Genomic DNA, 23362 nt, shown 5'->3' with positions numbered 1-23362 from the left:
GGGGGATTCACCAATTTTCTGGCATATCGGCATGATACTGAGGCCTACATATGGTGCAAGGACCTTTCTCAATCCCTGATCTGTGCCTCACCCGCCATATTGTGCTCGGCGCGGTGCAGGCCCATACCTCTCCCGGTCCCTGGACCAGTTGGGCTGTTTATTAAGACAAAGATCACAAAAATGCAGATTTGTTTGTGTTTTTAACATTGACTTTTGCTTGTGACCATTTTTTGTATTCCTCAAATGGACCTGCTAAACAGATGTAAAAAGCATGGTGTGAATGGAGCCAGCATTGGCATGGCTGACCATGGTAACCAATCAGAGCTCAGCTTGCAATGTTCCAGTGTAGTTCAAGACATGAGAGCTGAGCGCTGATTGGTTGCTTACAGCTCCTCCATCTACAGTGACGGCCATTTCATCTTACATTGGAAACTTCATTCAGGGTAGGAGACAAGGGGAGGGGAGCCGGGCATGTCAGTGACCAATCAGGATACAGGCTGGCCCTTGTGGGTGTGGTTAGCTGCTGCCAGGGCGGTGACGTGCCGGGAGTCGGACACCTGTTACCTGGTCTCCACCTGAGCGGCCGCAGACTCCGGGGCTCCCCCTAGCACCAGCTCCGGTGACCGCACATAGAGCGCGCTATAGCGGCGGAGACTCCTCGGTCCAGGCGGTCACAGCTTCTCCTTTAAGAGACCTCCAAGACGCCTTCTCTCCAAGGACATTCCCCGCAGCCGGACCTTTCCTTCAGTAACACCTCCTGGCAGTCGCTCCATGGCCGGCCAGGTGCCTGACATTCCCGATGACTCCACGTTCCGGTCCTTCCAGGCACAGTGCGAGTCCACAGAGGGCTGGACCAGTTACTACAACAAGCCGGGCATCGGGGTGTGGATGAAGCCCCCCAGCGGCAAGACGTGCCTGGTGCACACGGTGAAGGTGAGCCTGATGTGCGGAGCAGCAGAGCTGAGTGTGCGCGGCCTTCATAGAGAGCCATTGTGTGAGGGAGAGGGCTGGGTGACACGTGACTGACCCCTGCCTGCTACCTGCCCTGTTCCTCTCTGCTAGTACAGGCTGTATCAGAGGCTTTCTCCAGGCTAGGACTGTCTGATCGCACCGCACGTGGCCCTAGAGCCCCTGTAGTAGGTGGAAGGGATTCGTAAGTTGCCGCAAAGTTACAATCAATTATCACAAGTCATTATGTCGTGGAAACTTAGAAGCGAATGCAGCTCAAATTAGTAACTATAAGGTATATACGGTGAAATGTCGCAATGTTTTATGTAATGATTGTCAGTGGGGTCACTATGAACCTGCCAACCGTGACAGGACCGATTGTAGGTCTTGAATTGGGGCTTTCTCGGAGCCCCCAGCTTCATCCATTGGCTACTAAGGGCGTCTGAACCATGGCCGTCTGGTGCCCAAGCCTGGATTGTTGCCAATAAACGTTGATGTCCATCTTTTCTATGAAGTGCAGCTGGTACCCCTGCGGTCCTTGGCCTTCACCCCTCTACGGTCCTTGGCCTTGATCCCACCCCACTGCGGTCCTTGGCCTTGACACCCCACCCCACTGCGGTCCTTGGCCTTGACACCCCACCCCACTGCGGTCCTTGGCCTTGACACCCCACCCCACTGCGGTCCTTGGCCTTGACACCCCACCCCACTGCGGTCCTTGGCCTTGACACCCCACCCCACTGCGGTCCTTGGCCTTGACACCCCACCCCACTGCGGTCCTTGGCCTTGACACCCCACCCCACTGCGGTCCTTGGCCTTGACACCCCACCCCACTGCGGTCCTTGGCCTTGACACCCCACCCCACTGCGGTCCTTGACCCCACCCCCAAGTCTCTGAAAGGGAAATTGTTAAATAAACATCAGATCATATCATGTATACAGTTAGATCCCAAACCAGAACCCTTATTATGAAGCAGACCCCACACTTATCTAAAACAGCGTAGCCCCCTCCTCTCATTACATACCACTGCAACTGAACGATAAAGTGGATCAATGTTCTGTGATGCAATCCTGAAATCAATGGCTGCTACAGAAAGCTATGGAAAATGGAGTCCTGTACCAACCGTAGAGCTGAAGGACTCCGGACACTTATTTTTTGTAGTGGAGTCCTTCTATTCCTGAGCTGCTGGCTTCACGTCTGATTGACAGACTGCTCCCCAATATAGGAAAAAAGTTGTCAATCGGCGCTGTGGAGCGTGCCACTCATGAATAAGAGAAATTATGGCTGTGGGTGACAGTGTGAAAACTACTCCAAGACATCCAGAGAGTGATGTACAGATGGAAACGGGGTCTCTGCCATTACTTTATGCTGAGCTCAGAATATATTACCGTTCACTAAGTTTGTGGAGTTGGAGTAAGAACGGTATAGCGGCGGTTCTGGGGAACCTATTACTTTGATAGGAGTGACCCTAAATGCACGGCCTGTCCGCTAGCATCTTCTGTCACCTGGAGACTTGGATCACATGATCTGTATGGGGGCTGGGTGTCGGACCGTGACAGATCACATGCTGATGACTGATCCTGCAGATCAGTCATCAGTATGAAAATTCAATTTGGATCCAGAAAACCCCTTGGACCCCAGAAAACCACCACTCACCCCCAAAATGCCACAAACAACAACACACATAGGGCAGATTTATTGCAGAGATTTCATGAGGCTCAGGTTTGCTGAAATCCTTCCATGTCGCTCCGAGAACTTCATTAAGGTCTGGAACTGAATTTCAGTTGTATAAATTTCTGCAACAAATCTTCCTCTTCTGAATTCCCCTTTAGACCTTTTAGAAGAATCTGATAATCTGCAGTAAACCAAAATGAGAGATTTATGCGACTTGTGCTTGTTTGACACAGGAAACCTAATGAGGAAGTTCTAATGACTGAGCTGACGTAAAAGAAGAAATGGAGAGAGCGGCCTGTTCTGTATTTAAAGGGAGTGTGTCATCAGAAGTGACCTATCCTTCACTTTAACACACTCCAGCGTTTTATTTTATAAGCTATGCAGCAGATTAGTCATCGAAAACCTGCTGATGCTGTCACCCATGTCTGGTACCTGTAAAAATGTCTAGTTTGTGTTTCTACAGAATGCTGTACAGCCGAGGCCTGGTTCGGTCCGGGATCCCTGAATGGAATACCAAATGCAGTGAGCAATGAAGGCACACGGACCGCATAGACTATAATGGGGTCCGTGTGTTTTCCGTGTGGTGTCTGCACGCATGCAGTGCTTTCCTCTCCGCATGACTTGTGTGCAAAACACACGGACCCCATTATAGTCTATGGGGTCCATATACTTTCATTGCTCACCACTTGTCAATGCATTTGATATTTTGGCCGTGGGTCCCCGAACAGAATACCGGACGCAGATGTGAACCAGGCCTAATGTTAAAATGGACCTTTCCAAGACCTTAGACCATAATGATGATGTCACCAAAGGTCCTGGAAGCTGCATCAGCTGTTGCTGTCTACAGTACGGAAAGTAGTGGAGGCATAGCGACCTGATTGTGAGAGAGGGAGGGCTATAGGGAAGATAGTTTGTGGATGCATTATAATAAAGGAGGTTGGGCAGAAGAACGAGGGTTGGACTGACAAATTTGTGGTTGCAATAGTTTGGAAGAGAACCTCCTGTCTGCACAGAAACCCATGCTAAAGGAACAGGGGTCACTGCGATCATGTGACTTATTGGTGAAGGTGAAAGCAGGATAAGGAAAGACACTAGCCTAGACTTACTGATGGACACTGCAAACCTAGGCATTCTGAAAATACACCGGATTTATCAGCGTCTGATGCTGGATGATAAATCTTTACTGTCTAGTGAGTCTTCATACCATCTGTTGGTTGGCACATCATGGCGCATGTAAGTCAGTCCCCTTTTTTAGGACACGCCACACGACTAGCAAGTTGAAAAATTTTAGCCCACTCACATTGTGCCAGTGTCTAATCGGAACCATAATAGTAAATTGGGGCCACTGTGAGGAGACAACCATTACTAATAAATAATCTCAAGACTGTCCCTTTAAGTGTCCATTTTTTTTTTTGGAGCGGTTACAATGTTCCCCCTTTTTTTTTCTTTTTTATCCTAGTGTTTCATCTGTATTCACATTGCACACTTAAGCCTGTGGCCTGTGTTTCTTCCTGTTGTGTAATTGAATTTATTTTTGCAGCAGTGGCCTCTTATCTGCACATTGATGATCACCGCTTACATGAGTATGTAGATAAGACTCCACCAGTCATAATAGGCACCTTCACAGCTTATCTATTCCCCTCTCTACACAATGACCTCTGCACAAGAACATGCCTAAGAAAACCCCTCTCCCGTGGAATATTCTAGCATGATAGGGCCGTATTGACCAGATGCTCTTTAGAGATATGTTGCGGGGCGTCCAGCGATCACGTGATCTATAGGTCCAATAAAGGCCGTGGTTTTGCTGCTTCCTGTTCCCAGAACATAATGGGTTTGGAGACTAGGGATCAACACAAGGAACCATTAGCCCTTCTCTGCTATAGTCATGCCAATGACATCACTGCAAACTGATGACCTGTACCCTTCGCCGCCAGAGGATGGTATGTTGTGATTAAGGGGTTAAAGTGAATGCACTAGCGCTGGAAGTGAAGCTTGTGAAGTTCACCTGGTGGTCTTGTTTGGACTGCAGATATCCCAACCAAAACTGCTATAATACGCTGGGGTCTCTTCACACCCCACAGTATGTTTAGCGGAGGCCCAAAAAAAAAGTGTTACTCGCCTCTCCTGGGCGACTCCCTCTTCTCGTCTGTTGACACCCCCCCCTTCCTTTTTTTTGTTTGTTCACCTCTCCTGTTGTATTTAAAATTGAGACACATGGATGGCAAGCACACTCGGAAATGCAAAAGCGTTTTTCAAGTACAGGGTGTGAATGTAAAAAAATGCTAAACAAATGCAAAACCAAGCTAAATATGAGAACTGTCTTTCACTAGGGCGTGTTGGCGAACCTGTGGCATGGGTGGCACTCGGAGCCCTCTCTTTGGGCACCCATCTGTGGAACAGATTATAGTGTGTGGCGACCACTGTGCAGCAGATTGTACTGTGTGGGGGTCACAGTGGAGCAGAAAACTCTATAAAGCCCCATTCTTATGACCATATTTTGCAGGTCTGTCATTGTGTGCAGTTGTGGATCCGCACATTATTAAGGTTAAATTACCGTTTTGGCGCTTTGTGATAAATTAGAGGGTTTTGGGTTTCAGTTTGGGCACTCGGTCTCTAAAAGGTTCACCATCACTGCATTAGGGTGAGCTCTCGGTGGTTAGGGCATTACAATAGAGGTTTATGTATGGAGTGAATAAAAAAGGGGTCCTCTATAAAAACCTGATTTCATAGCACATGTGAATAGGATAAAGCTGTGATATCCTGCAAAGCGGCTACTCTGGATGGAGAGCAGTGCAACAACGAAGAGGCTGCTGCACTTGCACAAGTGAGATCCCTACCAAACTGATATATCGGTTGTCTGAACCTAGGAAGTCCATAAGGATTGTAATGTGTATACGTATATTACGCACTCATACCTTAGAATACTGGTTTCAGTTACTGCCAAGAATGTCTTCGATGAAACTTGGATTTCTAGTTTCCAAATACCTATTTTGTGCACCTAGAATGCGGCTGACAGCTCAGTGCTATGCTGAAAATGCAGTTGTCACTACTTCTGAAAACTTTTTGCACGTCATAGTGTCAGAATTGTGAACAGTGGGTTTCCAGGTACTAAGACCCATCCTCCGATCCCTGAAACAAGGGGCCTAAAGCTATCTGCGCGCTGTGCCCTTTTGGCTATGAGCATCTCTCAATGGGTGGGGGGTTAGTGTATGTGTGGGGTGTAGGGTTTGGTTGGGGGGGGGGGGGGGGTTTGGGGGCAGGGATACTCCTTTGTACGTTCCCAAAAAAAGAGCCCTGCCAGCTTTATCATCCTTTATACCAGTTTTCTGCCATCCTTTCTGTGCCCACTATGACCTTGTGTAGATGCAAGTTTGGTGCATAGCCCACTGCCTAATCTATGCACCTCTTGTGAACGTAGCACAAGTTCATTGTCTTCCACCGTCAGATATGTGTTTTATTTTCTATTTAGAATAAAATCTGGTTATGAAATTTCCAAATCCTTGCCTTCTTGTTCTCTTTACACTTTGCACTTGATAATACTATAATAATTTCAGCGTATAGCATCTGCATCTCGTTCCATCAAGATGTGTAGACATCAGTAACTTTGAGGTTGTAATGAATCTCGTCTGTATTTTAACGGTCCCTTTTCTTTTTCAGGGATGTATGACATTCCCAGATGTCGCAGCTGAAACCGTATATGATGTTTTACATGATGCGGAGTATCGCAAGAAGTGGGATGTAAACGTGATAGAATCGCGGGACATTGCTCGGCTCTCTGTCAACGCAGATGTGGGATATTACTCCTGTAAGTTCAATTAACAGAATAAAGCCAAATCATTAATAGGCTCTCACTATCTTTATATTCATGAAATATTATTTTATTTAACCCCTTGCTGACATCTGCAGTAATGTGGCAGTCACCATAGCCGTCGGGTCTCTGCTGTCCTATACAGCGCAGACCCGGCGCCAATGCCTTCAATCAAAGTTCTTTCTGATCAAAGCTATTTTGACTTTATGGACCCCGATCCCTTCAATGTGGCCCCTATATAGAGCTGCCTGTGCCCAAACCATGAAAGGTCCTCTTTAAAAATTCTAATCATGCCTTTTGCCTAGATCTCAAAAATACCCAAAAACAAATTGCGCATCCCGCGTCTGAAAATGCCCAAACTACAAACCTATAAATGTAACTTAAATGCAAAAAAAAAAATTACGACTGTCAGAATATGGCAACTCCAAGAAATCTTTTCAACATCCCATGGATTTCAGTACAATTAATGGATTTTCTTCCGCTAACCTTTATTTATTTTCTTATTTTTTCTAGGGAAGTGCCCTAAACCTGTGAAGAATCGTGACGTGGTCACACTACGCTCGTGGCTTGTATTGCCTGATAGTTACACAATTATCAATTTCTCCGTCAAGCATAGAGTAAGTCTGAGAACCATTCATGTCTGCAAAACCCTTAAGGTGGTTGAAAATGAAATTGACTCCTCCACCTGAGATTCCTCTTCATTTTCCAGTCCTCCAGCCTTCGACAGTAAAATGCAAAGCAGATCTTTGGTGTTCTGCCACAGACTAGGCCGAGGTGAATAGGCCTGATAGTCTGGGAGTCTTGTGCTGATGATTCAGAAAGGCTATTCTTCTCCTACCTTTAGATGTCTTCTCCGCGCGGCCGTTCCGTAGAAATCCTGGTTTTCGTTGGTATGCAAATGAGTTCTGTTGCAGCACTGGGGGCGGTCCTCAGCGTTCAAACATAACTGGGGGCGTCCCCAATGCTGCGAGAGAACTCTCCAGTGCTGCCTCCATCTTCGTCTGGAACGGTCTCTCTCCGCTTCTTCTTTCGGCGCTGGGAGTCAAACTTCTAGGCATGCGCAGTCGGTTCTGCCATAGGGCCTCGGGCAGAACATGCTACAAAAGCGGCCATAAAAAAAATGGCCGCCGGCATTGGCAGAGCCGACTTCGCATGCATAGAAGTTTGACCCACAGATAGAGGCGGCGCTGTAGATTTCTCTAGCAAAATTGGGGACGCCCCAAGTGCTGTTTAAGTGATGAGGACCGCCCCCAGTGCTGCAAGAGAACTCATTTGCATACTGAAGAAAACCGGGATTTCTACCGAACGGCGGCCCGGAGAAGACATCTAAAGGTAGGAGAAGAATTGCCTGAAGAAAGGCTATTCCTATGTGTTGGGGACAAAAAATGTCATAGAATCCCTTTAAACTGTTTTATAATAATTTTTATCCAATAGATATGTAAACTTTACAATTAATCTGAGATTTTCTATTGCAGATGTATCCACCTCGAAAAGACTTGGTTCGAGCGGTGTCATTTATTGCAGGATACCTTGTTAAAATCAATGGCCCTACAAGCTGCACGCTCACATACCTGGCACAAGTAGATCCCCGAGGTGAGACTGAATCCCAACTCGTAACTAGGCTGAGTGCGCTGAATTCAGCGCACTGTCTGCTTTCCAGCAGTATATAGAACTGCCTGTGCCCAAATCGGTGAAAGGTCCTCTTTAAAGCCAATGTGATATATAGCCAGTATAGCTTAACCCCTGATACAATATAAATCAATGAAGTCACAACAGCACAGGATCGAATAATATATAAAACTTAACATTTATTAAAATTCCTTAAAATGGTAACTGTGAATAAACACAAAAATAGTAGGTGCTCTCGTGCTCAAATATAAAAAGAACTCTTACCAGGGTGAGACAAAATAGGAACCAGGGGCAACATGGTGGCTCAGTGGTTAGCACTGCTGAGTCCTGGGTTTGGATCCCGCCAGGAACAACATCTGCAAGGAGTTTGCATGTTCTCCCCGTGTTTGCAGGGATTACCTCCCATACTACAAAGATATACTGATAGGAAAAAAAAAATGTACATTGTGATCCCTATATGGGGGCTCACCATCTACATAAAAAAAAAAATGGAGCTGAGAACCATAATGCATTATCACAAACATCTCAGGCTCAAGGGACAAGGGATACATGACCAGTCCCAATCTGACCCTGTGACTGTCCCTGGTTAGATACGTCTAAGCAAAGATCCCAAACCTGATTCGTTTGTTACTTCCCCCATTAATAGAGCGTGGTCATCAGGGGACTAGTTCCTGCCTCAGTGGAGGATTCTTACAGGAAAGGGGGACATGCTCACCATCGAGCCTTAGGTCGTCACCCACAGAGGTAGCTTAACCCTTGTGCGGGGACCTCCTACTGGCTGCAATGTCATACCTGACCTAGTCAACCTGATGAATACTCTCCAATAATGGGGGAGTAAGAAACATTTGCTGCAAGTTTATACCGTCTGTTAGCAGAAATTTTTTGCAATTGTACACACACTGGGGCAGATTTACTATTGCAGTTACCACTAGACTGAAACGTTCCTGACTTGCTAGACATATGGTTGTGGCTTCTCAGAAAAGTGGCTGAAATGCAACAAAATGTAACCAAAATTGTGCCCTAAAATTTTTTGCATTAAAATTCAGCCTCAGACTAAGGCAGCTATAACAGGTGGTATAAAGTTAGATTATACAGTCTAAAGATGCATCGGCCCCTATGATAAATCTGACACATTTTCAGACTGCCTAAGTCTTTGTAAATGGAGCCATTTTCTCAGCTTAGGCCACATCCCCAATTTTTTTTTTCCGTTTGCATTCTCCTTTCCCACTAAGCTACTACATCCCCTGGTCAGACAAGGCAAAAAGTGTCTAAAATACATAACAAATGTGATGGTGTGACCTGTCCTAGTAAACTGACTGTCTTGAGAATTGCAACTCCTGCTTTCATTAAGACCCGAATAGCAAAGACAATGTGACGTTGCCCATAAAACAGTCAGTAAATCATATTCGTGGTCAAAGCTCTGATCATTGCATTTACTGTACTTTAGAGAGATTCTTCAGTACTGTGGTATACTTCTTACTAATTCACTTTCCATAGAAAGATTTTATGAGTATCCCACTGCATGCCATGTATGTGAATTTCCAAGAGCATGGTTATAGGGGTACAGCAGTACAAGCTTTTACCGGGCCCTGGACCCAAAGGTCTCTCTGCCTTGTGCCATTTAAAATAGTGGTATATTTTACAAGTAGACAAGGGCACATATACAGAGTGTGATGGTGAGATATTTGCTCAGTCCTGATGGGCCACAATAGGTCATTTTCTTTAAGGATTGACACAGAAAATGTGCAAAAAAAAAATAAAGAAAAAAAAGTTTCAGCCCTTTCTCCCTTCAGCCATTCTCCACTTTGTCCTGTGATTGGCTGGACCAGGAGCTTCCATGTTTTTCTCTGTCTGCAAAAAGACAAAATGTTGCTAAGACTAGGTTCACCAAGACTAGGTTCACTCTGCCAATCAGTATCCCTGCGCTATGCTGAGGAGGTCCAAAAGACCGAAACAGCGCTGTCCATAGCTGGGAATCTGTTCCTTTTGGAATAGAAATACTAGTTTGGCAATAAACCCCGCATCATGTCAGTAGGCTTATTAACTGAGTCATGCATGATGTTACGGAGGCTGCCCTCTAGAGGGCAGCATACAGAGTGCACTGTTCTCCTAATTACATCCTGGAGAATAGATTTGCATATTTTTTTACCCAATGCCCTAAGTTCATAGTTTCCATCCCCAAATTCCCTGCATTTATTGGGCGGAAACCCGGTGGACCCCATTATGGTCTGTGGGGTCTGTGAGTTTACGTGGGTGATGGCTTTTTGAAAGTATTAGGTGTCCGTTCTTGGGTTCTGCAAGCTGACCCGATGAACGGAAAGCTGAACCTAGCGTCAAAAGGGTTTTTCGGGTTAAAAATGTTAGGACACTAAGAACCCCCACCAATCATTTGTTCCCAGCATCTGCTACTTAGAGAATAGAGCAGGAAGCAGACAGCCCTGTATTCTGTGTAGTGGACTTGTAATTTGAGGGTCAATATGGGGCTTATGTGGACAGTGCTACTTCTTCTTTCCACTGTGGTCCATGTGCTGCTTCTCCATCCAGCGCTAGCAGAGCCATTGTCCAGACACTGTGCCCTGGAAATCCACAGGTGTAGAATAGTCGCACCCTGGACACCTGTATATGCCCTGTAGACTCCACTTTACTGTAGATGGTATAACACTTCATATCTTGTATAAGGACAGCTCTGACATTGGTGGAGAACAGTAACTTGTACAGGCTTATGGACTTCTATTGCAGATGCCGGGCCTAAGGTGTTCACTATTTGTGTTTAGTATGTCAGCATGTTTTATTTTTCCTTTTAGGTTCCTTGCCTAAATGGGTTGTAAATAAATCCTCTCAGTATCTGGCACCAAAGGTAAGTGCAGTTTGTATATTTATTGGCTGGATCCGCAAGGGTTAAATATCCTGCTGAATTTCCATTGGGTATCTTTTTTTCCCCTCCCCGGGTCTCACTTGCAGGCTTGAAAGCTCCAGGGGACACTCATAGCAACAAGTGACCTGTTGGTAGTCTAAAGCAGTGGTCCCCAACCTTTTTTCCACCAGGGACCAGTTTCAGCAAGACAATTTTTCTATGGCCCGGTGGGGGCAGGGTTAAGCATGGGGGTGATCGCTGCGCAGACCAGAAGACACTCCCCGGTGGACACTTTGCAAACTCCTTCATAAATGAATGGGTTCAAAAAGTGACTGCTGGTTTCTGTCTCTTGTCCAGTTTCTCGGGCAGAAGATGGAAACCTGAAAGCGGAGACCGGGTGCTGGTGTGAACCCGCCCTCATGCCACTGGGTCCATACTTTTATCCTCAGTTGTGAATAAAAAGTATGGTTAAGTACATTACAGCTTAGTAACTCCATGTGCCTCATAGTAATAGCAGTTAACCCCATCATGTCCCTCACATTAACCCCCTGTGTGCCTCGCATAAGAGTTACTGATATGTGGAACATATGGAGGTAATAATTCTCCATCATTGAGGTCCTTTATTAGTTCCTGCATATGTCTCACATATTAGTAACCATTATGTGAAGCACACAGGGGTTAATGTGAGGGACATGATGGGGTTAATTGCTATTAATGTGAAGCACATGGAGTTGCTAAAATTAGTTTAATAGCCCCAAATTCCTGACATTAATAGAAGTATCCCCCTCCCCTCCCCCCAGTAGGTACCTGGTGGTTTCTTTCACTTTGCTCTACGTTGCTCTTCTCCTTCTCCTGGGGGAGACTTTGCAGGATGCAGACGGCAGGAGCTGAGCTGTAGCAGCAGCAAGGCTTCACACGGCCCCGCACCCATTGCTGAGCTGGAGGAGACGGGGCTATAACCTCTCATACTGCAGCTCACAGAGCCTTTCCCTTGAGTCTGTTTGCACGGCCGCTGCGCAGCTAGAAGAAACTACAAAGCCCAGCGGCCGCTGCACAGCGAGTACCCTCCCCCTAACACCAGCCCTGCGGACCGGTGCAACATGCCCCGCGGCCTGGTACTGGTCCACGGACCGGCGGTTGGGGACCCCTAGTCTAAAGCACTCGGCACAGGTCACTTTATACCATAGATTTTAATTCAAGCACATGGATGAGATTTCTAGAAATCTCCCCTACAATTCTGCTCCTATAAATTGCAGTAGGTTCGCTGTCTGCTGAGCTCACACGCTCCGTAGTCCTGGTATTACACTGCTTTCATGTGGCTGCAAGGATAGTTTCACAAAAGGTGTGTTTCTGTTTTTTTTTTTTTTTTTGGCTGCTCGCTGCAATGGCTGTCTGGAATAGAAGCCTATATAAGCAGGTTTTGCTGGCTGTTAGTAGACCTGATACACGTGGCTTGTGCTGCACAGTCATTATGGCTTCCTACAACGCTTTACTCCAATTCACATGTGCTGTTCTGTCCACTATATTATGACTGATCCTCACCCTTCTGTTGACCCTTGTTAATCCAGATTCTGAAGAAACTACACAAGGCATGCTTACAATATCCAGCCTGGAAGAAGAAGAATAACCCAGAGTTTAAGCCTTGGCTAAACCCGGAGCAGAACACATTACCTCGAATATCCCTTAATGAGCTGACCCTACAGCGAGCGGAGTCGCTAGAACATGTGGACGAAAGTCAGGTGTGCGAGGATAAAGACGACCGAGGAGACAGCGAAGAAGAGGAGGGCAAAACGGCTAAACGATAATCAATGTACACGGACTGGTAGGATTGTAGCAAGATGTCTGCTGAATTCTGAGAAGGTTCAGCGTGTAGTCTAATACATTGTTTACAGATTTCTATTTCCAAATGGCGTGACTTGGCAAACAATCAAAGCTTGACTTAAGAGACACTGCCGCCCTATTCCCTTCCCTGAAATCACTGCAATATCTGAAGTGTTACCGTGTCATCACAATAGATTGGCCCAGCAAGTAAAAATATGGACTACGTTGTCTTCCAAATAAAGAAGGATCCCTGTGCCCCTTGTAAGACTGTCACCAGATCTGTGCCTTTCGCTCTTGTCACACTCCCATTGAGCCGCTTATTGCCTTACAACTATGTAAATATAAAAACTTTAATGGCTTACCAAGGAGAAACCTGCTAATCATTAATGGAGGTCTCTGGGTTAGTGCGGGGAACGGTTCTGCTACCTACAAACATGGCAGAAAGATCTGCTCTGACCACATATCCTTATGGGGGGGGGGGGGGGCAAGAGATTCCTATGATTTTCTAGAACTACAGCGTTGACTTTTATTTAGAATTTTTGGAAGTGCCTGAAATTACCAAATTTTAATTTGTTTTTAGTTAATTTTTGTAAGTCACAAGTGTAATAAATGACTTGTCTGGTGCAATGTTGTTAAAGGAAGTGTTACTTGCCAAAACGCCACCGCTGCTGTTCCAATGTTGATACTATATTTGCATATGTGTCAATGTTTGTGGGGTTTTTTAAGATTTGGCTAAAGTCAAGCTTGCAGGACCCAGATGCAGATGTGAACTTAGCCTTACTGGGGTCCTGTTTCGGTACACAGAAACCCCTCACAGTGATTGTGTAAGCCCTTGTTCACATCGGCGTTTGTATTCCGTTTGGACGGTCCCCATATGGACTCACTCCACTGGACTGAATCCAAACGCACTTGCAAGCGCTGTGCTTTAAAAGCACATGGACCCCATAGACTATAATGGGGTCCATGTGCTTGCTGCGCGCTACCCGCACAAATCATGCGGACAAGAAAGTAGATTGTGAACTACTTTCCTGTCCGCAAGATCCCTGCATAGATCTGGCGGTAAGTACATGGACCCCATTATAGTCTATGGGGTCCGTGTGCTTTTACTAAAACAGCACTTGCATTTGGTATTCTGTTCTGTGGGGGGGTCCCCATGTGGATTCCAAACACTGATGTGAACAAGGGGTAAGGCTACATTCACACAAATGTGAATAATGGCTGACATCACACAACAGCATTAATTTAATGTCACTGAATGAGCGCTATTCACATGTCCATTATTTCGACGGCCCTTTGCCACGGACTGTCAAAATGTTATGTCCTATTTTTGTCCGTTTTTACGGATTGCTCCATACTTTGAAAGGTATGGGGAATCCGCAGAAACAGGTGCCACTTAGGTGCAAGACTAATGAAAAATGGACATTTTTCGGAGCCGTTTTGCTCCTTATTTGTGGCGACGCTAGCCTTTGTGTTGGAACAGCAGCGACAGGGAACCGGTGAGGTCGGTGTGTGTGCGTGTTTAAGCCCATCCTTCCACTTTATCCTGCTAGACATTCCCTTTTAGGATTCAGTTAGCCAAGCTGATACATGTATTTTTAATATGAAATTGTCAATTCAAACCAATAAAGCCATCAAGCTGCTGTAACCCTGACTGTACAGAGGTGTTCACTGCCTAATACACTGACATGGTCTGGGCTCTTAGCACTGCAAATGTTAATGGTGGTAAATACGGTACTATATTTTGCAAGACATGAATATTAATAGACAGTGTAGTAAAACACAAAGTATTTCAGATTTACTCCTAATGCAAGCTAAAAGTTATAAAAATACATTTAATAAGTCAAACCATTTACAAAGTGTCAGTAGATCCCCCATTCTTATACATGCATTTCTATGGTTGTGTCCAGGCAGAATGGATCCGTTAGCAGAGTATACAGTGGATGAGATTTAGAGGGAGTCTGCTATCCGAACCCAGCCTTGCAGATGGATAGGATAGGGTCAACTGAATCAAGCGGTGTGTTCGCCTTGTGAATAAGTGGCTGTTGACAAGGTCATCAAATGAGGATATTTCTATTGCTCCAAAGAGGTAAGTAGTAACACCCTTGGTGTGCCAAATACCTGACGAAATAGCGATCTCTCACCAATGGGAAAGGACTGCTTAAGGTGACCTCAATCTATCTTTCAATCGACACCACTGGTGTTCCCTTGGAATTTCAATAGACACCACTGGTGTTCCCTTGACCATGGTCCCTTGGCATTATAAGCCATCTGTAGGTCAGGGTTGCTATGCTGAGTTCTGGTGACAGACTCCTTAACCAAATCTCAACCATATGATGCATCAACTTCCATACTGTATCTGTATTCAAAGTTATCCTATGGTGAGAATTGTACATTTGTGTCAGAGTAGGCCGTAGATTTTCACCCTTTGCAATACATCTGGTGAAAGCCACAGCAATTCTGCAAATGATACCAATTGACTTGGTGCGGTTTGTTATTGTGGAATGTCTGTCATGGAAAATCTGCAGAATGTCTGGACATACCCTAATAGTGTTCTAGCAAAGAGAAATTATTTCTAGTGTCAGTAAAATGTTTAGTAATGCACCACATATATATGTAACAGACGCGTGCCCGTGTGCCAGACCCGTCAGTAGCAGCCAGATTCGGGGGTCTCTGTTGCAAAAATCTTCTCTCCAGCAGTGGTTCTGAATTCCGCCACCAACATAAGATACTAGTGAACCGTTCTTTCTTTCTGTCTCTGGTAATCTGGAAGAAAAAACACAATATTTCCGGTTTCCTATCCAACACCATCATATTTAGTGGTATAGAGATTGCAATCACTAAATGACATTGATAAACATCCTACAGCCTGGTGTCAGCACTAAGTAGGTGTGTGAACATACTCTTATCAGCTTGGTACCTAAAACAAAAAAATGTATATATATTTTAGCATTTCCTGTGATGTCATCCGCGGCGCGCTCTCTCTCCCATCAACGGCTGCCCCCCCACACCACCACGCTGTGCAGTATATGCAGGTGTGATCTGGTAACCCCCAAGCACCCTCGCACATGCGTGTGACCACCATCCTGGGGTCCCTCGTAGTACTGTGGGTCCCTGAACCCCCTCCTCACCCTTTGCCCCCTCCCACATTCCCCCCCATTTACCCACCCTGACTCGGGATCCCCTGCTCCCCACCCCAAATGGTTGCCATTTTGGCCCCCTTACTTATGCCACCCATCCCACTCCTCCCCAAACTGCCCTGCCGTGTGCATCTAGACAGTAGCCACTGCAGGCAGACTTGCCGTTGGTGATAGCGGGGCAAGCAACCTCTCCACAGCAGTGGTTGAACGGTTGAGTCCTGCGCACCTACACCACAGCCGCTCACACCAGACAGGCCAGAGCTTGCAGCGGGAGGCCTGTGCCCCAGCGTCTTCAGCACCGCCCACATAATGCCGCGGGCCTATCGGTAAGCGGCTGAAGCAGAGCGGATGACGTCATCTCGGCTCCATTAGCCTTGTGGAACAGCGAATTCGGGGATTGTGGTGGCATTGTGTGGGCATTTAGCAGCTTAATATGTAGCCTATGTATCTTTCCAGGTTCCAAGGTATGCATATTCCAAATATGAGCCGAATCCCTGCAGCCTTTTTTGCGTGATTGAGGAACAAACTTTAACATTTATATTAATTAATTATATATTATTTATTATTATTATTGTAGGAAGGATAGGATTAGTAGGAGGATATGGAAAACAGAGCAGAAATAATCTAAAAGGGAAAACGTTCTGCTAATGGTAAGAGCCAAACAAACAGGCCCTAATATCCTGGAAAATCCTACAGCTGTGCTAACAGTTCCTCCTACGTAGCAGCCACGACCCTGAAGTCTCATGCTATCCGGTCCCAATAGTAAAGAGTATGAGACGCATTCTTAGATATCTAGAAGCCAGACCCACTGATGTAAAAGCATGAATATTTGGATAGTACATACGAAGTGACCACCTGCAGGTCGTGCGGGCTGATTTTCAGCTGCAAGGGCTACAGTCGCTCTACATCTGTTAGGCTGAGGCCCCCAGTTGCAGAAACGCAGTTTTTTTTTTAAATGTAGATGGTGAGCCCCATATAGGGATCACAATGTACATTCTTTTTTTTTTCCTATCAGTATGTCTGTAGAATTGGAGGAAATCCACGCAAACACGGGGAGAACATACAAACTCCTTGCAGATGTTGTCTTTGGCAGGATCCGAACCCAGGACTCCAGCACTGCAAGGCTAACCACTTAGCCACCGTGTTGCCCCAAACGCAGCTTTTTTGTTGTTGCAGGGTTTTGAGTTTTTTTGAGCCAAAGCCAAGAATGGTTACAAAAGGAATGGGAGATACATAGGAAGTTCTTATACTTCTACCTTCTACTCAATCCACTTCTGGTTTTGGCTCAAAAACACCTCGGCAAAATCTGCAACAAAAAAAAAAGCTGCATTTCTGCAATGTGGGGCCTCAGCCATAAACTCCTGTTTAATAAGCTGCCAGTTAGTGTTTGGACTGGGAAACACTGTACACGTGACAGATGCATTTCCTGAACTAAGTATGTATATGGGAATATCAAGTCTAGCCATGCACTTCTCAGAGTTGTTGTCATGTAATATGAACCAAATACTCACTGTATGGGAAGTATCGCACTTGCATATAGATTTCCCTGGCGGTTTTCAAGATCTCCACTGCCTAGAAGAAAATATTAATAATTATAGTCTAAGAACTTTTGTATGCGGGTCAGAGACTATTGTATAGAAAGTACCAGATACAATTAGACTATAATCCGCAATGTAATATGGATATAATGTTAGTGATGAGTGTATTACAGGGTGTAATAATAAGTAAGCTCTACAAAAGCACATGCTTATAAAGGCTGCATTGTCCATGAACCAGTTAGGCATAACGTCAGGCCAGTTCCGGGGCGTGGAGCCCTGAATGTTTAAGTAATCTACAGATACATATAATTAAAGGAATATTCCCTGACTAAGATATTGATAACCTATTAATGAGAGGTCATCATTATTAGACCAGCACCCTTACTGATCAGCTATTTGAACTGGCTGCAGTATTTGGCCGGCTCACCAAGCTGTGTAATTATAAAGCAGCTATGCTCGATATTGCAGCTCATCCCTTTTACATAGAGATCAGTGTAAGAGAAAGATTGATCTCTATTAGAGATGAGCGAGTACTGTTCGGATCAGCCGATCCGAACAGCACGCTCGCATAGAAATGAATGGACGTAGCCGGCACGCGGGGGGTTAAGCAGCCAGCCGCCGTCAAAGCGGAAGTACCAGGTGCATCCATTCATTTCTATGGAGCGTGCTGTTCGGATCGGCTGATCCGAACAGTACTCGCTCATCTCTAATCTCTATGTAAATAGATCTGCTAAAGTGCATAAAGAAATAAAATCTACATATACATTAAAGGGATCCTACCATTAAAATCCTTTTTTTTTTGTGGATAAGATGTCGGAATAGCCTTTAGAAAGGCTATTCATCTCTTACCTTTAGATGGGATCTCCGCAGCGCCATTCCTTAGAAATACCGGTTTTTACCGGTATGCAAATTAGTTCTCTGGCAGCGATGGGGGCGTCCCCACTGCTGCTCGAGAACAGGCTCCTGTGACGACTCTATCTTCGGCTGGATTCCTCCCCTTCTCTGTCGTCTTCCTCCTGCGTTACCTCCGATGCCTGCGCAGTTGGCTCCGCTAGTGAGACACCAGCAGAGCCGAGTGCGAATGCCAGCCGGCGGCCATTTTTGGGAGGCCGCTCCTGATGCCGGTCGGCAGCCATTTTTGGGAGGCCGCTCCTGCATTGAACTACAAGAGCGGCCTCCCAAAAATGGCCGCCAGCCGGCATGCGCGGTCGGCTCTACTAGTGTCTCACTGGCAGAGCCAACTGCGCAGGCGGTGAAGCAGGAGGAAGACGACAGAGAAGGGGAGGATCCAACCGAAGATGGAGGCGTCGCAGGATCGTGTTCTCGAGCAGCAGTGGGGACGCTCCATCGCATTTCCAGCGCTGTGGCCCACCCCAATCACTGCCAGAGAACTAATTTACATACCGGTAAAAAACGGTATTTCTAAGTAACGGCATGGGAGATCACATCTAAAGGTAAGAGACAAATAGCCTTTCTAAAGGCTATTCTGACGTCTTATCCACAAAAAAAAGAGGTTTTAATGGTAGAATCCCTTTAAGAATGGCGGTCTTCTGGATGAATGGACGTTTATTTTTCTCCATTCTAGAACAACCCCCTATAATATGGATTGGTAAGCCTAGTACTAACGGTGATATAAACGAATGAAAGCATCCAAAAATGAAACCAGTACCTTGCTGTGCTCGATATCCTGGAAGTCCACATTGTTGACAGTAAGCACCTGGTCTCCTTCCTGTAGGCCGGCACGATGAGCGTCCGAGTCCGGGATGACCTACACAAACACAAATGACCGCTAAGTAGGATATCTTATAACCGCAGTCCCCAAATTTAGAGTGAACTCAAATACCCATTGTTATACAAGTGTTTATAAAACCAAAGAAAAGACACTTCTCATATATGCACCCGTCAGTTCAGGTGTACCCGTGTGGCATGTGTGTACAGAATATCACTATGGTTAGACATTATACAACTTCTATTCTTCATTTTATCACTGCAGCTTCTATCTGTAGTTATCAGTTCTCTCTGAGCGTACTGGGTAGAATATAATATGGCTGCCATACAGTAAGTAGAGGAGAATCTGCTCTAAAAGTTTCTCTCTTGTTTAGACCATTCAGGACGTATACACTGCAGTACTGGCCTGTGCTGATGTGAATAAAGGACTGTCAGATTTACTGGCCTGAAGGCTATGGGGAGGGAAGGGATATTATAGTCATCTATGATGCTTGGAATCCCCGTTTCCCCATGAGATACCGTCCCATATGGATTACAGTACTTTGCAGGGACAGATGAACTCTATTCTACTCTAACTTGAATAGAAGTGGAGCAGCTTCTCCTCCGATCCACCGTAGTGACCAGAGGATGGTGGATCTGCTGATATTTGTGGGGTCTGTATATCCATGATCGCTGGACATGGATGAGATCTGAGCTCTGCGGGGGTGGGGAAAATAAGACAACTTCTAAAGGAAAAAAAAAATAAGTCTGCATTTCCTACTCATTTCTATAGGACTCAAAATGATGTCATTGTGTATGATTCTCATAGGATCATGATGTCATGTCAATTCGGATGTACTAGAGCCTTACCTTAGAAATAAAGATTCCAAGCTGGGAAGCCTTTCCACCTCTGATATTAAACCCAAGCTGTGAAAAAAATGGAATCGGCATAAATCCATTGCGTCCTGCTTAGTATCCGCTGCTCCCTGCTGGAGCTGCAATGGTGACGGATGTGGGGCAAATTGTTCTGAATAATGGTAATATTTAATATTAAGTCTTTAAAATCCTGCAAAATGTTTATTTACTTATTTATATTTGCAACAATGTTTCACGTTTGTCTACGGAATTTAAATATGTTCTGTTCATGAGAAACCCCTTTCATGGACATGCATGCTTGGATCAGCTAAACATGGATGTTTATAGGGAAGCTGACAAACAAGTATCCCTCCAAGCATGTACAAATAAGAACTCCTGGTGCTCAGACTCAGAACTAGACAAACCTGGGCCCCCGGTGGCTTCTTCAAAAGGATAGAGCGAGGCAGAAAATGTGTCAGCTCATTGTTGTAGTCTGAGTTGTAGATGCGCTGGAATAGACAAAGTCAGAGATTAGTAACCTGTCGGCATTTATATAGGGTTATGCTGTCATGGACACTTATATAAGTATCTGATTGTTGGGGCCCCAGTGATCAGACCTCCTTGTGAATGGAGCACCAGAGTGCTTGTGTGATCAGTCCATTCACTTCTATAGGGCTGCGGGCACAGTGACATGGAAGTTATATTAATCCCATCAAGACTCATAGAGTTGCCCTATCAATCAATCAATCAATCAATCAATATCTATCTCTCTATCTATCTATCTATCTATCTATCTATCAGGGTTGATAAAGTATGTGGCAGATTTGTTGCAATCCTAATTTGGGTAAATAGCACTGCTGCAAACATGCTCCAAATTGTGGCCTCCCAGAACGCCTCATCTTCCTCTTCACTTTCTGACCAGCCCCTTAGGACATGGCCTTTAGCTGTATACCTCTGTTGCCTCCACCATGCACCACCACCAACCTTTCCTGCATTAGGTTATTTACAACCCCACAATTGTGGTTTTCTTCTGGCAGTCCCTGGCTCACATCGAGCGCTGCATTGGATTTCCTTGTATACTATTTAGTACATCACTATTTCACACCTCTGAATAAAGGGACACCAAAGGGGATCAGAGGACAATTGATTTGCCCCTGTCTGGTGGATACATTTAGCATGTGCCTCAGGTGCATACAGCAAACATTCAGCAAATGCAATGTGAACTCCACCTTATAGTGATTGGTGACACATAAGCAGCAGATACATGTTCAGCAGCAAGGAATGAGAAATTCTGACCTATACGGCGCCAAAATACTGCACTAAGCACATTTTTGTGGATTTTTATCTTTAGCTTGCAGTGGGAAATCTGGAAAACACCTGGCGGTCAACATGTTTAACCCCTGCAGCTAGAATGGTTTTGCTGAATTTCTGCAGCATGTTCCAAAACCTGCAGATCCCTGATCCCTTCACTGCCACTTTGTAGCAAGGCGAGCAGCGTGCAAACCCACCACGTGTCCCCAATCTGTCAGTATTTTACCCTTTACATTAAGGTAAGGGGATGGATAATCTCTACAGAATCCATAGGGGACACTGCCCTGTGGTGTGGATTACAGAATCTATAGGGGACACTGCCCTGTGGAGTGGATTACAGAATCCATAGGGGGACACTGCCCTGTGGTGTGGATTACAGAATCTATAGGGGACACTGCCCTGTGGTGTGGATTACAGAATCCATAGGGGACACTGCCCTGTGGTGTGGATTACAGAATCCATAGGGGGACACTGCCCTGTGTTGTGGATTACAGAATCTATAGGGGACGCTGCCCTGTGGTGTGGATTACAGAATCCATAGGGGGACACTGCCCTGTGTTGTGGATTACAGAATCTATAGGGGACACTGCCCTGTGGAGTGGATTACAGAATCCATAGGGGACACTGCCCTGTGGTGTGGATTACAGAATCCATAGGGGGACACTGCCCTGTGGAGTGGATTACAGAATCTATAGGGGACACTGCCCTGTGGAGTGGATTACAGAATCTATAGGGGGACACTGCCCTGTGGTGTGGATTACAGAATCTATAGGGGACACTGCCCTGTGGAGTGGATTACAGAATCTATAGGGGGACACTGCCCTGTGGAGTGGATTGCAGAATCTATAGGGGACACTGCCCTGTGGAGTGGATTACAGAATCCATAGGGGACACTGCCCTGTGGTGTGGATTACAGAATCCATAGGGGGACACTGCCCAGTGTTGTGGATTACAGAATCTATAGGGGACACTGCCCTGTGGAGTGGATTACAGAATCCATAGGGGGACACTGCCCTGTGATGTGGATTACAGAATCCATAGGGGACACTGCCCTGTGGTGTGGATTACAGAATCCATAGGGGGACACTGCCCTGTGTTGTGGATTACAGAATCCATAGGGGGACACTGCCCTGTGGTGTGGATTACAGAATCCATAGGGGGACACTGCCCTGTGGTGTGGATTTAAAGACAGATTTTACTCCTTGCAAGACAGTTTTTGCAGCTGCAGATTTCCACAGCAGACAACGCACGATGTATACATGCCCTATAGGGAGAGGCGCTCAAGTGGACAAGCCCTTTAAGAGGACAGCTCATTGACAGCAGAAGATCCTGAGGTGTGGTGCCCAAAAAAGTGCAGCAAGCCCCCTTCATTGTAGCAGCTGGTGATGGGGTGATCAGTCTGCGCAGTGGCCCCTGGTGGCTTATTACCTCCTGTAGGGGTATCCATGCCGGAGGGTTCTCGTATGGAGGCAGGAAGACCACAGGGTAGGGGTACTCATCATATGCCGGACGCCCCTCCATCCCTGCAACAGAAAGTACAGTTTTCAAGAGGATGCATAAGTGTGCACAGTGCGCTAACAACAGCCCGGCACTCACCGGCTCCGGGGTAAGAGGACGATCCCTGCAACCAGATCGCTCGGATCCCTTCCTACTTCCGGTTGTCCGGGCTCATCCTCGAGCTCTGCAGCTCCAGCATCTCTCCAGTTTCCGGCATCACCTTGCTGCCGGTCCCGCCTCCATGATTCCCAGGCTGTGATCACTGATGTCAGCGCTAGTCATAGTCAGTGTGCTGTCCATAGCGCTAGTGCTAGCGCCGACCACAGCTGCAAAGCGGCCGCCCGACAAGCACAATTCTGGCCACTAGATGGCGGTGCAGCATAACAGTGCGGTAATGATAGGGGCGCAAAGAGACTTTGTCTCAGTTTTATGTCAATAAAGTTATTTCTAGAGACACTAAAATGGTTTACAGAGGCCTAAGGCAGTGGAAGAAACTTTACTAAATATGTTCTTATCCCCAGCTACAAGAGGAAATGGTGTCCATAACCTCTGCTAATAAATCTTAGGCGCGGTCCACATCTCTGTG

General features: G+C 46.0%; 2 protein-coding genes across 2 annotated transcripts; one reads left to right on the top strand and one right to left on the bottom strand.

The window, feature by feature from the left end:
• The first annotated feature begins 594 nt into the window (after positions 1-594).
• On the top strand, positions 595-13101 carry LOC142185239 (START domain-containing protein 10-like). The gene is made up of 6 exons (XM_075260532.1): positions 595-933; positions 6277-6424; positions 6941-7044; positions 7903-8020; positions 10861-10913; positions 12479-13101. Exons 1-6 carry the CDS (start codon positions 772-774, stop codon positions 12713-12715), a joined length of 822 nt encoding a protein of 273 aa, XP_075116633.1. The 5' UTR covers positions 595-771; the 3' UTR covers positions 12716-13101.
• A 1307-nt stretch (positions 13102-14408) lies between these two features.
• On the bottom strand, positions 14409-23045 carry PDZD11 (PDZ domain containing 11). Its single transcript, XM_075260461.1, has 7 exons — positions 22876-23045; positions 22708-22802; positions 20394-20477; positions 19984-20040; positions 19076-19174; positions 17380-17440; positions 14409-15494 (listed from the first exon to the last, which is right to left on the bottom strand). The coding sequence occupies exons 2-7, from the start codon at positions 22798-22800 to the stop codon at positions 15460-15462; spliced, it is 429 nt and encodes a 142-aa protein (XP_075116562.1). The 5' UTR covers positions 22801-22802; positions 22876-23045; the 3' UTR covers positions 14409-15459.
• Positions 23046-23362: the final 317 nt, after the last annotated feature.

Source organism: Leptodactylus fuscus, chromosome 11, assembly GCF_031893055.1.
Source record: "Leptodactylus fuscus isolate aLepFus1 chromosome 11, aLepFus1.hap2, whole genome shotgun sequence".
In the NCBI taxonomy this organism is placed as follows: Eukaryota; Metazoa; Chordata; class Amphibia; order Anura; family Leptodactylidae; genus Leptodactylus; species Leptodactylus fuscus.
Note: the sequence above shows the minus strand (reverse complement) of the source record. Positions and strands in the feature narration are given on the sequence as shown.